The sequence below is a fragment of the Eretmochelys imbricata genome, chromosome 1 (assembly GCF_965152235.1).
Source record: "Eretmochelys imbricata isolate rEreImb1 chromosome 1, rEreImb1.hap1, whole genome shotgun sequence".
Lineage (NCBI taxonomy): Eukaryota > Metazoa > Chordata > Testudines > Cheloniidae > Eretmochelys > Eretmochelys imbricata.
This window is the reverse complement of record NC_135572.1, coordinates 200,705,181-200,720,413: the sequence shown is the minus strand read 5'-3', so window position 1 is coordinate 200,720,413 and position 15,233 is coordinate 200,705,181. Positions and strand designations below refer to the sequence as shown.

At 43.2% G+C, this 15,233-nt stretch overlaps 2 protein-coding genes across 3 annotated transcripts in view; one reads left to right on the top strand and one right to left on the bottom strand.

Moving 5' to 3' along the window:
* Positions 1–1,310: 1,310 nt before the first annotated feature.
* On the bottom strand, positions 1,311–14,267 carry BLZF1 (basic leucine zipper nuclear factor 1). 2 transcript variants are annotated; one of them, XM_077821916.1, is made up of 7 exons: positions 14,178–14,267; positions 13,275–13,345; positions 9,755–10,197; positions 8,246–8,445; positions 5,319–5,447; positions 4,516–4,735; positions 1,311–2,974 (listed from the first exon to the last, which is right to left on the bottom strand). In XM_077821916.1, the coding sequence occupies exons 2-7, from the start codon at positions 13,294–13,296 to the stop codon at positions 2,789–2,791; spliced, it is 1,200 nt and encodes a 399-aa protein (XP_077678042.1). In that variant the 5' UTR covers positions 13,297–13,345; positions 14,178–14,267; the 3' UTR covers positions 1,311–2,788. The 2 variants fall into 2 exon arrangements, with proteins under 2 accessions (XP_077678042.1, XP_077678052.1); XM_077821926.1 differs by having other exon boundaries at positions 13,275–13,319; positions 14,178–14,241.
* Positions 14,268–14,315: 48 nt separating this feature from the next.
* NME7 (NME/NM23 family member 7) overlaps positions 14,316–15,233 on the top strand; it is a 161,659-nt gene continuing 160,741 nt past the window's right edge. Inside the window, exon 1 of the mRNA XM_077821882.1 lies at positions 14,316–14,398. Within this exon, the coding sequence (XP_077678008.1) occupies positions 14,396–14,398 (3 nt within the window). The 5' untranslated portion in view covers positions 14,316–14,395. The remainder of the gene's footprint in view (positions 14,399–15,233) is intronic.

The window sequence follows — 15,233 nt, the reverse complement described above, 5'->3', positions numbered from 1 at the left end:
TTTCTGCAACCAAGTCATAGCTGTCCTGTTGAGTAGAGGGGTTCCTCTACACACACTAACTATGCCTTTGTAACCTGTTTCACTGGTCTGTCTTCCTTTAAGCCACCTAGAGTGCAGTTGGGTGCTCTGACTGAGGAATTATAAGATGATCATCTAGATTTCCAAAAATGGACCGCTGCATGTGTGGCTAGGAAGTATAGTTGGTTTGAGACACGTGTTGAAGACCTGTTTAGTAGACACAGCACAACTGTGTGTTAACTAATTAAAACAAAGTTATTGTTAAAGCCTTTAGGTGTGTCTGCCATAATACAGGAAAAGTTCCTAAAGCACCATTTAATTTGCTATACTAGCTAAGACTTAATGGGAGTTGATTATTCCACTAGGAAAAAAGTTAGGCTTATTCTTTTCCTGCTTAAAATGCAAGGCTTCAAAGTGTAACTGACTTATGCAGCTTTAAAATTGTTTAAGTCGTAGGGGAAGAGTTAAAGAATCTAACAGTTTGTTTAATGATGGTGAAAAATGCCATAGTGATAGAACTAGAGCCTCCTTTCACAAAGGTAATTCATACTCCCTGTCCACATTCCCCTCCTTCTCAGTATTAGTGACAGACTTGGACCTGAGGAGCTAGTGGAAGGAACTGAGGCAGTCTGCATGCCATGCTTCCTTTTTATTGCAGGGAGGAGAACAGGGCATAAGAGCATTTGAATGGGCACTGCTATTAGAAGTCACAAAAGTGTGACACTGCAGAGGTCATCTTGAACTCTGGTTACAAGTGACCAACCTTTGTTTATTCTCCCCACTACGATACGCTGACAAATTAAGATCTGTTTAAGTGTTTTCCCAACCTGCAAGGGGTGGAGAGAGGAATTTCTATCCCCATGAGGTTCACCAGGGCACAAAAGCTAATGCCCATCAGTTAGCTTTCTTGTAACTCCTGCAGAGTTCAATCTTATTTCTTATGCTGTTTTCACACTACCGCGGTTAAGTTGACCTACTCTACACAACTCCAGCTACATGAATAATGTAGCTGGAGTCTACGTACCTTAGGTCAAGTTACCCAGGGTCTACGGGAGAAAATCTCCCATCGACTTACCTTACTCTTCTCATTGGGAGTGGAGTACAGGGGTCAACTGCAAAGCGATCTGCACTCAATTTGGTTGGTCTTTACTAGACCTGCTAAATTGACTGCTGCTGGATTGATCTCAGAGCGTCAGTCCTGGCTGTAGTGTAGACTTGCCCTTAGATTCTGCAAAGAATGTGTGGAATCAAAGACTGTCACAAGTATACAAAATCCAAACCTTCATTCATGATAAAAGTAGGTAGAGAATGTTTATTGTAACATATTAATTGCAGAGGCCAAAGCATGGCCAAGAGTAGCAGTCAAAAACTTATGCCTTTTATACCTTTTATAACTTATGCCTGGTGTACAGTACTAGATTTACCAAAAAAAGTGTTAGTGACTGGTTTAGAGACCTTTTCCTTAATTACATAGCATGGCTATGCATACTGTGTCTGTTGGGGGTGGCAGGATACGGGAGTGCTGCAAGATATCAGCATGATTTTTTTATGAATATGACTTTTGTTCAAAAAGAGCTCAAAAGCTCACTAACATATGGTAGAAGACTCATATCCTGTCTAACTTGTAAATAAGCAAGCAGAGAAGAACCTTGCAAGCTGTCTTCTTGGGCTGTATTTGGCAGGCTGGTTACTAGTACATACTTTGAATTTGTCTCATTAACCTAATAAAGTCAGATGAGTAAAATATAGTATGCTCTGTCACTACTTATGCATACATAGTATTTGACGATGCAGGCCCTTCCACGGGTATAATACCTATGAAAGATTTTCATGTGTAGTATCTTGCCTCTAAGCATAGGGTAAGTTTCAGTTTTTAAAACTATGCACTAAAGGAGCTATGTCAATCTTTGCTGCATCAGCTAGGCAGCAGCTTGGTTCTAAGAGTTAAAATGCTTCTAATCCACTTGTTTCAACCTCATGTACACACAGAAATAACTTTGTCATGCACATTAGGTTCCATACTCCATTCAGCACCAACACCTTTCAATTTCATTCAAGTTTCTTTTTAAAGAGGCTTCTCTACCCTTTTCCATCAAGGTAAGGGCCCTGCTGCCCCCTTCTGAACTTGAAGGCCCATAACGTTAATTGCACCTGATCCTTTAACTTAATTAGGACTATAAATACTTGACCATAGCACCACAGCAAACTGAGTAACACTACAGAGAAAAATTAAACCGCATAGAAATGATTGTGCTTTCTATTGCCCTTTTTAAAATGAAAATACTTAAATAATAAATCAATGTTTCTTACTTTAGCATTTATTTCAACTCCCTTTTAAAGGAAGCACTATTCAGAGGTTTCAAGTGGATGCATCACTTGTCTATGTTCCTAAATAGTTTCATGGTTTTGTCTTCCCCTATGCAGAAATCCATTAAGGTTTCATAATATTATTACAAATCCTACACATCTAAGGAGCTATTTACACTATAAATTGTGTAAATTTATGTTGTAACATTTTGGTCTTGCCCTTGTAGATGGGAGCATTAACCATATTCCAGCCTTGTAGAAGCTATGATCTCACCACAGATTGTAGATGGTCCCTAAGCATGAGAGGTAATAGGAAGTAAAAAGTACATTGTTTCTAGCATAACAAACCCGCAGGAAGATAATAGCAAAGAAGGAAATCCAAATGGATAAATCACTAGTGTCATTCAGCAAAAAGTTAGCATATCTACAGACACACTGGCTTTTTGTCTTCAGCACAATGATTTTAAAGGGCTATCAGTTCTCCCTGGCAGCGATTGCAGCAGTTGAAAGTTATATTTTCATATCTGGTGTATGGGTGAAACCGACCAATGTTCTTCTTTGTGGAAAGGAAGGAGGGTGGGGAAGGCTCAGAAAAGGGAACTTCTGGTGATGCTTCAGTACAGGCAACTGGATCCAACACTCGCAGCACCTAAAAGAGAACTTTAGTATCAGACATGAACTGGATTTTATTTAATCCAAGATGCTTTATCCCTAACTTGAATTTACATACAATTGGTGGCTGCTGTTGAGGTGAATGGTAAATTTTATCAATCCTCATACCTTGGTCAGTTTTTACCTTGAACTGTAATTCTTAACATTGAGTAACTTCATATTGCAATGAAAATAGATTCACAAATTTGGAATCCCTTCAGCAGAACTAAGGTAACTTTTTTTAAAAGGCTACAATTAAATTCATTACAAAAAGGGAAGATTAGAGGTTAAGAAAAGAGTGACCCCTGAACTAATCAAAGATATTTGCAAACATGCTAGAGTCCAGCAATATGCCACCACTATGTGCACAGTGCTTTGTGCCTTCAGCTGCTTGATAAGCATACTGATAGGCACCTAGTACACTCCCAGGGGTGGTTCAGTTCTAATGGAGGATAGCTTAGTTTTAAAATAGGTATTTTGGGGCAGTTTTATGCATGGGATACTCCTCCTATAGAAATGGTTCATACTACAATGATGATCAAACACTAAAGGGAAAGGTTAAATACTTTCTCTACTACTTTTATTATCTTCCCCAATTTTCCTTCCGCCTGTACTTACAGTAACTGGATTTTTTTTTTTTTTTGGGGGGGGGGGGGGAGCTTGCTTTGAAAATGGTATGGATTTTGCCTCCCGGCCCCACCTCCCTTCTCTTAGTCATCCTTTCCCCTCTCCCTCCTACTTCTCAAGTTGAGGCTCCCTGGTTAGTTCCCTAGCCTAAAATTATATGTTGTCCCAATCACTTCTGGAGTGCAGCAGGTAGGCTGGGCGGGGAAGCAGTACTTTCCCTTTAAAGTCTTCCTGCTGGTTATTCCAGCCCAGCTGCTCATTGTCTCTGGAGAATTCACTCATCTACATCTTCATTAAAACTCTACTGTACTGACCATTTATTAGGTCATTTGTTTCAGTTTTAATGTTCTAATCTCCTTGCCCTAATATAAAGCCATTTATTGTGAAATTGAATCCCCAGTCTTCAGGTATGCCCCAAAACTATAGCTGGCAGGGATACAGTCTCAAGTCCAGACTATATACTGGGGGGAAAAAAATTTATTATAGCCAAAGTCTAAGAGAAAAGGAGGGAGAAAAAAATCCTACTGCAGTTTCCTGGAACATGAGGAAGACAAAGAACAGAGTCCTCTATGCATGATCACCGTGCAGCTCTAAATAAGTGGTACAGAGATTAGACACTATACTAAGGGGTGCTACTGAACAGATATACAGTGGTGGTCTAGGCTACCTCCTGGTGCTCTGGGGAAAGTGTGGGGACGTGAGTTTTCCTAGTTTTTAAATATTTGCTTAGGGAATAGTCTTTTAGATCAGATGTACCGAAAAAGCTCTCTATTGCCCACGCACTTTACTCTCACTCTAGATTTTAATTAGTTCTCATGCACCAGAAAGTTGCCTTTCCTGGAAGTGAACTGGAAGCTGCACCTATGCAGTGCTGATAGTGGCACAAACTGGGAGCAATAGTAAGGGTTTTACCATTTCAGCCATTTTCTCAGCAGGAGTGTTGCAGAACTCTGTTGGTGGGGAAGGCTTTTTTGGAGTGTTAGTGCCAACATTTCCAAGAAGGTGGGAGCTCACTGCTTTAGCCAGTTTATGGTTCACTGCTGCTAGCTCTGCTGTAGTGTGGGCTTGAGCACTAGGATAATAAGTCTGCTGCCTCCCCCACTGTAGAGAAACCAGCAGCTCTTCTAATAATCTGTTCAGGGGAAAATTGAATTGTTATAGTAATGAGTAAATTATACAGTGCAATCAGTGTGCATGGTGCTGTACAAATAGGCTATCTTGCCCCAAGGAACTTACGATTCAAATCAGACAAGGGATATAAAAACATTCAAGGAAACATACAAATAAGAATTAAATATTGAAACATGGCCATTCACCAGACTGTAGCACAGTAATAAAATACAAGGCTTGAGGAGCCCATCATGATTAGAGTATTTGGTGACAAGTGGTGGACTCAGAGTCAGGAAGACTGCGGTCCCCTACATTATCTTTTGCTGACTGATAAATCTCAACCCTCACCTAGGGCTAACAACTCTTTTGGGTGAAGTGTGAAGTTCAACTGATATGGCTCCTTCAATCCTCAACCCTTCTGCTGAGAGACAGGGTTCCATGCACAGCAATCACAACAGTGTTTTTTGTAAATACTTATCTACCAGGAATAGTGTTGAGAATTGATTCTAGGTCAGAAGACTACCTAACTGAGACCACAGTAATAAAAAATGCACAGAATAACATTTAGGGCAGGAAAACAAAAAGAATGTAAAGAGTAATCATACTTCTGTGTATCAATCATTTCTTGACGGAACTGGTCACGTTCACTCAACAGATCCTGAATTGCACTCTGTGCATCCCGGGTTTGGCGCTGAAGAATTGCTCTGGCATTGGTTAGCTCATCAGCCATGACTCTGCAAAAGAGGAAATCCCCAAATAAATCAGCTACTTTTAACAGGCAATTTAGAAATCTAAGAGTTAGTTTTCACTTTTGGTTCTGTTGCAGATATAGTTTTAGCAGATCAAATACTTCAAGGATTAAGAGCAGTCAATTAAAACTGATGCATAGCTGGCTTTTTTTTTTTTTAAAAAAAACTAGGAATAGGAAATGTTTTGTAATGAGGAGGCCTTTTGGGGCTCATAGGGGAAGCCGCATGGCACACTAGATGATATGAGCAAGGTTGTAAGGATCAAACCAACACAAATATCAGAAAAAAGGACCATCAGCAAGGCACAGTTGCTTCCTTCCCTCTACTCTCAACTGTGGGATCAAGAAATGCAGTTGTTTTCTTACCAGGGCTTAGTTAGGAAGAGGAGATGAAGATAAGAATGGTCATACTGGGTCAAACCAATGGTCCATCTAGCCCAATATCCTGTCTGACAGTGCCCAGTGCTGGGTGATTCCAGCAATTGGAGGTTGAGGGACACACTTTTGCATCCCTGACCCTATTGGCTAATATCCATTGATGGACCTATACTCCAGGAATTTATCTAATTTTTTTTTAAACACATTTATACTTTGGGCCTTCACAACATCCCATGGCAACAAATTCCACTGGCTGACTGCGTGTTGTGTGAACAATGCTTGCTGCCTATTAAATTCATTGGGTGCCCCTTGGTGGTTGTATTATGTGAAGGGATAAATAACACTTCCTTATTCACTTTCTCCACACCATCCACAATTTTATAGACCTATCATATCTGCCTTAGTCCTCTCTTCTAAGCTGAACAGTGCCAACTTTTTGGATCTCTTCTTGTATGGAAATTGTTCCATCCCCCTAATCATTTTTATTGCCCTTCTCTGCACCTTTTCCAATTCTAATATTTTTTTTTAGATAGAGCGACCAGAATGACAGACACTATTCGAGTGGGTGCACCATGGATTTATATAGTGGCATTAAATTTTGTTTTATTATCTATGCTCTATAATAATCTAAAAAGAGAGACTTTTTTGGGGGGAGAGGGAGCTATGGAAGGCACCATGGAAAATGCTCCCTCAGTGACTCCCAAAGGCTAAATTAAGTGATTTTTTTTGGACCTTTTTGTTGTTGCATAAATTCACTTGTTATTTTGAGTTGGATATACATTTGATTGTTACTTGAAAAAAGGGCATTTCTGGGAGCTGAGACTTTATTTTATTAAAATTTGTTACAGACCACTCTGAATAAATGCAATCCAGGAAGAGGGATTCTTGTGTTAGCCAGTGCAGATTATTTTTAGTTTCTATTTGTTTGGCACAACCCTCGAGCCTCTTACATGTCTCTAATACAGAATGTGCAGATTCATAGTAAGTGATTGTTTAAACTCAGTCTCAAAACGCCCAGTGTGTGTTGTTTGATTAAAAAAAACAGGAAGTGTCTTAAATTTCTTTTAAAAAATGTGTTTTGGGACAAGTTAATGCTGTTGACAAATGTCATAAGTAACAGCACTGGAGAATAAAGTCTTCTTTTACCAAAGAGCAGGTAAAGCAAGGAACAGTGACTGCACAGGCTGCCTCACTAATATGCCTCAAGCCTGGCCTAGGGGAAGTCATCTCTGGGAAATAAATCAAGGGGGATATCGGGTGCATTCAGTTTCTTGCTCATTTATTTAGTTGCCTCTCTGCTGAGACTAACAAAGGTGTGATTGGATGATCTAGACACAGATCCCTTAGAAACAAACTAATAGCTATCAGATCCCAACCACTTTTGGTCACTCCCAACTACCAATTTAGAGGAAAGAGATTGTCTCTAATCCCTCAGACGTAACTGAACTAAGAATATGGAAATCATGGTACATAGGTCACCACCACCTAAATTTATAGTAACACCTTTCAGTTACTAATGACCTGAGCTGGATTCAGACTGGCAACCTCAGGTAAAAGGCTCTATATTCCATCGCTGATCCTGAGTCTCTGTTGAATGTGCTTTGTTAAATGTAGCCAGCTTATGTTTAGTCATATATATTCTGCATTCAATAGTAGATTAAATATAAATCCTAGAGCACGGCATTTGTAAAGCCTTTAATTGGGTCATACCTGGTATGCCACAGATCCTCTGTCTACTCTATTCTTAAGTCTAAATTCCATTTGTGAAAATTGTATTCAACAGACCTGCTCCCATGTATTTTACTGTAAATCTGGGATCCTGACAAGTAAAAAGCAACATATCTTAATTAAAATCTCCAAAATAGATAACACTAAGCCTCCCCTTCACTGGAGTGTCAACCCAGTCTGAAAACAAACACACACCGTCTCCAGCAATGGTCCATTACAAATGCTTGACAGATAAAAGGTGCCCTGCACCATGTTCAGAAGCTCAGCAAACTATCTTCTTTTAATCCTTTTCTGTCCCAATAAATGTTATCTTCATATAAATTGGAACCCTGATTTACTAGCAGCACGAACCCCTTTTCAGCTTGTCATATGCACAGCTAAAAAAATAAAATGTAAAGTTTATGGTATTACAATTTTAGGTAAGGACACTGAAGATACACAAGTGTATATAGGGATGAATAATTTTGAATAATTATTCAAAACTCTACAGACAGTGGCTGGAAACTTAAGAAAGCAGGGCTGTGGTTGTTTAAGTTTTGCAGATCTCATGGTAGATTTCCAGTTCAGAGTAGGTATTCCTACAGCTGTTCCCTTGCATATAGGTAATTTCAAAAGGGTCTTTCATTATACTAAGGGAGCCCTGAGACAATAGTGACACAGACTACTGTAAAACCATACCTGCTTGCTAGGAATTTGCTGCGCCACACATCACACTGTATAGACATCCGCTCTAACTGTTCAGACAACTGAGATGTATTCCGGCCTAGGGCCTCATTTTCTAGGATCAACTGATTTTTCTCACGAGCCATGCGTTCAAAGTGATATTGCAGGTCATCCCCAACAGAAGCAATAAGTAACTTCTTCAGCTCTCGATTCACCTAGAATAGGCCAAGGGTAGAACAGCTAGCATAAGTCATATTTCTAATCAGTGTGCTTCTAGAAAGCACATTAGCTAACAAAGCTTCAGACTGATTTCCCAATATGTCAGGCTTTTGTATGAAATAATTACAAGACACTTTAAGAACTGCAACTAGGGCAGATACATGTCCTTTTGGGAATTTGAAGGCCAAGTGTTTTAAGCCTCATGTTTACTAAAGTGGTCAAGACATGCAACTTATTTGCTATAACTGTAATTGCTTAAATAAGCCTGTATAACTGATGTCTGAAAGCATAAGCACATTCATCTGCTACAGAGAGAAGAATGCAGGCTTAATTTACAGGAGTAGTAGCCATTTCGATCTGCAGTTTATATTAGGTAGGACATCCACTCATCTGTGCCAGGGCATAACCCAACCACTAACTAAAAGGGGGTATGAAGAAACTTGCCCTATGGGTGATTTATTTGATAGTTACCACTCTGGGGCTTCTTCCACCTTCCTCTGAAGCATCTGGTAGATGCATCAGGCCATTGTGTTAGAAAGGATACTAGACTAGGTAGACCACTGGTACTCTCTGTATAGCAATTTCTATGTTCACTAGGGAAAAAATATTTTTGTAACTGAGTTTATGGTGTTGCTCTCTGCAGAGTACTTTATACAGTGCAGCAGGCCAATTTTTCTATATTTGCATGCTTCCGCTGTCTTTGTTAATGATATCAAAAAGACGCCCTTTGATTACATTTTTAAAATAATGAATGTTTCTGCTGTTTTAGACAGCAGAAACAAAATGTAGTGGGTTTTAGAGAACAAATGGTTGGAAGATAAAGCTAGACAAATTCAGAAAAAGGTGAATATTTTTGAGTGAGTAACTAACTAGTGGAACAATTTACCTAGGGAAGTGGTGGATTCTCCATTATTTGAAGTCTTTAAATCACAACTGGATATTTAAGTTTGCCAGATCTCATGGAAGATTTCCAGTTCAGAGTAGGGATTCCTACAGTTGTTCCCTTGCATACATGTAATTTCAAAAGGGTCTTTCATTATACTAATTTACTAAGGGAGCCCTAAGACAGTAGTGACACAGACTACTGTAAAACCATACCTGCTTGCTAGGAATTTGCTGTGCCACATGATTAAGATATATTCTATAGCTCAAGAAGTTATGGGTTTGATGCAGATTACTTGGCAAGCTTCTCTGGCCTGCCTTGTGCGGAAGGTCAGGCTATACCATCATACTGGTCTCCTCAGGCTTCCCAAACAAAATATAGTTACAAATCTATCGTCACAAGAACAATCCTCAATGTCTTACCTCTGTCTGCACACGTAACTGGTTGGAAAGACCTTCTTTATCCTGTAGCAATCTCCTTTCTGAATTCTTGAGCTTTTCTACTGCATTTTTTAGATCCAACAGCTCTTTCTTGGGTTCTAGGACTCCATCTGACTGGCTGAAATCCTCTCCTTTATGGTGTCCCAGGGATTTAGACATCTTAGCATTTTTGGTAGGAACAACATGAGTTATAGCAGCTTTGGGAACCAGTATTCGAACAGCTTCAATCTCCACTGACTTATCACTATGTATTTTCCCGAGTTGGAGAACTCCGGGACTCAGGGAAGAGATAGCTTTCTTGTGTGGACTGTGATGGGCATGACGACTTGTATTGTGGGCTCCAGCAATTACTTCCACAGTTTTAGGTGGCTGCTCAGTTTCCATGCCATCTCCAGGTCCACGGATGCGTGACAAGGCACAGTCGGCTAATTTGCAGACAATGGGAAGATAATATATTTATTTTATTATGCCATTGGGAGTTACAGAAATTCAAAGAGCATGGCAACACAACTCTGGAAGGACCTTGGTTTTACAATGCAGCTGCAAAGCAGCATAGTGCTGGGGCACTGATTCCGTTAGGATTCAGAAGGGAAAAAGCGCACCTACTCATATCAGTAAGGTCAGTAATACAAAACCCCGCCATCTAGTTTCATTTATATTTACATGCACATTGCACAAACAAGACTATATAGATAAAAAGGTCAACAGCAGCCACTTTGCGAAAAATCTATATGAACTCAGTACATTAGCCACTGAACTTTGAATTCAAAGCCAAGAGGATTTCACTCCTTCACCGTTGAAAAGCATTAGATTGCTTCACAACAACTTTAAAGAGATACTGTCAATATAATACATTCACAAGTTTTTTTTCCCCTTAACTGTGTCTAGTAATAACTTAGTTGTAAATCTTGGAAAAATTTAGAAAAAAAAATTTACTTTTCACTATTTGTGCTGTTTTACTTCATTGTCTAAAATGAGTGTGGGGGGAGAATGGAAAGAGGAATTAACTTATCACTTCCTGTTTCTCCCATACTCCTCTCCCCCCAGTGCTGGCATGTTTGGGTTTCCAACACTGCAGAGCAATGTTTAATAAAAATTTCTGTTGATGCTGGATTTTATTAAATTGTACACAACCCTAAACTGGTTGTAAAATTTTCACTGTGTCAAACTTCCAGCCTAGAAAACAAGAACTTCAAGTACTACCACACTGCAGAGACATGGAATGGTTGATCTTCAATGATATTTTCCATTTCTAACATGTATGATTCTAAATTGGTGAAAGATGCTTCAGGACACTGAAGACTGATGTTTGATCTTTATATCGTATGACCCAATTTATGTTGTCACACTTCAGAGGAACTGCACCCTCTCCCTTGTCCACCAAGGGCACCCACTTTTAGGCTTCCACCTCTCAAACATTACCTCCGTTGGGTGAAAAACTGTGTTTCTCTCCCTTCTGACCAAGGTTTTTCCAGGCTCACAGTTCTCTGCCTACACTATGGTATTCCCAGCAAGTCAGACCTGCCTAAGCAGGCCAGCATCTGTGCATTGCTTTCTCTCTGAAGGCTTATGAACAGTTTAATTGCCAGCAGTTAAAAGTTACCACACAGCCTTTTATAAGCAAGCACATTTATTCCTAAGATGAAAGCAATGCAGTAAAAAACAATGAGTTCCTGTATGCATGCTAAAAGCTTACTACACCTCTAGTGTGATATAACACGGTCCTCAGGAACCAAAAAATCTTACCGTCTTATAGGTGAGACCGTGTTATAGTGGGGTAGGGAGAGGAACCACTCCCCGCTGCAGCTCACCTCCACTCTGCCTCTGCCTCCTCCCCTGAGCGTGCCGCTGCTGCTCCGCTTCTCCCCCCTCCCTCTCTCCCTCCAAGGCTTTCTGCAAAACAGCTGTTTGGAGTGGCAAGCCTGGGAAGGAGGGCAGGGGGAGAAGCGGAGCGACAGCACACTCATGGGAGCAGGCGGAGGTGAGTTGGGGCAGGGGGCACAGAGGAATCGCTTGCAGTAACACGAATTCGGATATAACGAGGTAAAGCAGCCCCGACCCTCAGAGTGCTGCTTTACTGCATTATATTGGACCGCGTTGTATCGGGGTAGAGGTGTAAGTCACCCATTTGTTTTATAGGGCCTCAGTTGGCCAAAGTCCTTCCAACCTTCCCAGGCCTCTCTTGGACAGAAGGTCCTGTCCATTTGCTGGATCAGAAAGAAGGCCCTGAGTCAGTTTAAACTCAGGCTGTTTATCCATAGGACCTTTCTTTGTCTGTTGGTCTCTGGAGAATCCAGTTTGAACCAGCATATGTGATCCTCTCCAGGTGGTGGTATGTCTCTGGCAGTGTTACAACCTGAGTGAATTTGCCTAATAAACCCCCCCCCCCCCCCCAGCACCATACATCCCCCTTCTTAATTCCTGGAGGAGCTGTGATCACCCGCCCCCATGGAATTACATACAGTCCTTGGCCCACAATGATACATAAATTTAATACAGTAAGATCTCCCAAAGATATTGCAGGAAATTGCCATATCTGTCACATATGTAAACCCAGAAATAACTCAAGAGCTCAGCTAGTTAACAGATAATAGAGAAGAGCTTTTTAGAATTTAGTTTTTTTCAAGTCTAGTCAAAAAATCTTTTTGATAGAAAATTGATTTCTTGCTAATGTAAAACAATAGCTGCAATAACTGAACCGGTATCCTTTGCCTCACACAGTTAGTAAAACAGGGTCTGTTGTGTTCTTCCTCTCCAATGCTAATCTTTCCCTGGTTATTAATGCCTGCCTAAACCAATACTGAGAAAAGGAGGGACTAAGGAAAAAAAATCTTCAGAGAATAAAATTCTTAGGGATTTAGAGTATTCCCAGCAAACCATGTCCATTAAGGTGCAAAAGAGTTTGACTTCTTACCATTGTTGCACAATAGGCAGGTCCAAGAACAGACCATATATATTTTGCTGTGCCTCACCACTACAGTGTGACATAAGGACAGAGTAAGAATCCTTAATTTTGAATTTCCTAGTTTTTGCAGATTTAGGCACTTTGCCTGCAAATTGATTTATGCCAGCACAAAAGTCTACTTGTGCAGGTCTGTTTGCAGAAGTGGGGTCTTAATGCTTAATTCATTATTCTACTGTAATAAAAACAAGGGGGCCAAGTAAATGCTAGACACCTATCCGCTAGGAACTAGATGAAGATCATCATCTCAGGGCACCAAAAAGCCATCAAAGGCTAATAACTTTCCGTTGTTACTGCCCTGGCCTGATCTGAACTAGGGATCCAAAGGTAAAAGAAAACATTTCATTACCACTTCCACCCAGGCTCTTTGTTGTTGCAGTGAAAAGCAGAGATACAGTAAAGATTCCCACAACCTTTCCCCCCTGAGATACACTTTAACATCTAACATACACTGCAGCTCTGTTCTGTAATTAAACACCTCTACGGTGAATACAGAATTACCAGAATGTAGATATTTTTGAGTAAAGGAAGAGCACTTACCTTTCTTCCCTAGAGATGTCATTTTTTTTCCTTTGGCTGATGCAGCTGTATGGGAGAGAGGACGACCAAATCTAAAAAAGTTAAACACTCAGGGTGAAACAATAATTAGTACTTTAAAATGTGCCTGCTAATTTTGCTGATGTTTCTTCGGAACTCTTTATTTTGTCCCTCTGTGACATGGAGCAGTAACTCCACTGACCTGCTCTTCTGGACAAGACCCGAGCGCTCTGTGTCTGGAAAGGCCTAGCACATTTTGGGAGCTATCACCCTCTCCATAACACCAATAACCTGATGAGAAGGCCGCCCCTACGCTCAGTTATGAGGCAGGTTGTTTTTCTTTTTGACACTGTCTGCTCAGGAAGCCCCGCAGAGATGCGACAGGCACTGCCCGGGGGAGAGGGGTGGGGCCAGGCCTGGGCCAAAGTCCCCGCTCCCGGCAGCAGCCGGACACAGGCTGGTACGAGAGTTGCCAACTCTCCAGGTTTGCCCTGGAGTCGCCAAGCGGCAAAGATTTGTGTCACGTGATTAAGTCTCCCGGAACACCGGCCACCCCCGCCGGCACATCACGCCCACGCTCGACAGGCGGGGAACACCGGAGGGGAGGGGGCGCGCGAGGCCGAGCCCCGCAGGGGAGGGGAAGGAGGGGGCGTGTGGGGCTCTGGCAGCACCGAGGTCCTGGAGCCGTCCCCGCCGGTAACTGCGCCCCTCCCGCCGGGCCGCGAGTCCCGGGCCCAGAGCCGGGAACCCCCAGCGACGCCCCGGCCGGGCGGCGGGTTAAAAACAAGCCCCGCGCGCAGGGTCCCCGGCTGCGGCGTCACCCAGGGGCCGCTCGGACGACGTCGAGCCCGCGACACGCAGAGCGACCGGCCCCGCCCTCCCCGCGAGGGTGCGTGACACACTCACCGGGCCGCCACGCGCCGGGTCTGCCTGTCAGCCGGCAGAGAGGGCTTGCTCGAGCCCCCTCCCCTCCGACACTTCCGCCACCTCTTCCGAGGCACTTCCGGGTTACGCGCGGGGGTGGGGCTTCGGTTGCCAGGAAGCGGCTTGGGCAGAGGAGGCGTCTCGCTGAGTTTACGCTGCAGGCAGCTGCACCCGAGGCCGGCAGCGGAGGGGACGGTACCATGGTGAGTGGGGGGCGGTGGCTCTTCTTGGGATGGACGTTACAACACCCCCCTCCCCCGCTTCTTCTTGTAACCTGGACCGCCCCGACCCTATGGAGCGGAGGTGGGGGGGGGAGTCCTCTGCTCCTGCGGTCCCGCTCCGCTCCCTGGCACGGCTGGGCTGGGCTGGGCTGGGCTGGGGGTGTCTCCGCTCTGGGGAGCGGCCGGGCCGCTTGTAACGGGGCGGCTGGTCAGCGCGTGCCCTGCGGCTCCCGGAGCGGCCGGTGGCTGTTCTCGTTTTTGGCGCATCCTCTCTTGTCGCAACGTCCAGCAGCGGCCCCGGCCCCGTGGTGCTAGGCGCTGTACAAACCCAATGCAGAAGGACGCGCTGGCCCCAGACCGCGGACCCTGTGGCCCAGTCCCTTTCTCCCTCTGGGCCTTGCAGCAGACGTGGGGTGAGGGGCCCCGGCGGGGTGTTGGCAGCAGAACTAGCCCACTGCAAACCACTCCCAGGGGGGGCATGTGGCTCGTGGGTGCTGGGCAGGCCCCACCCCGGTCTCCATCCTTCCACCACCTCGGGTGAATCAGGAGCCTTGGTATCAAGTCCTGTTTTGAGCTTTGGTTTACTACTTCTCAAGCATTCTCTTCCAAGGCAGAAGAGTCATGTTGTGACATCCAGTGCATCTGCACTGGTAAAGTTAGTACCTGTAGTTCAACAATTGCCAGCCACCAGGCAGCTGTCCCTGCCTTAAGCTGCTGGCTTGGCATGGTAGTAAAAATGCTCCAGCCCTTTCTACAGCAGAGTTGATATTGTTGCTACAACTGTGGCTGCTGAACGTTTGGTGTCAGTTGCTCTAAT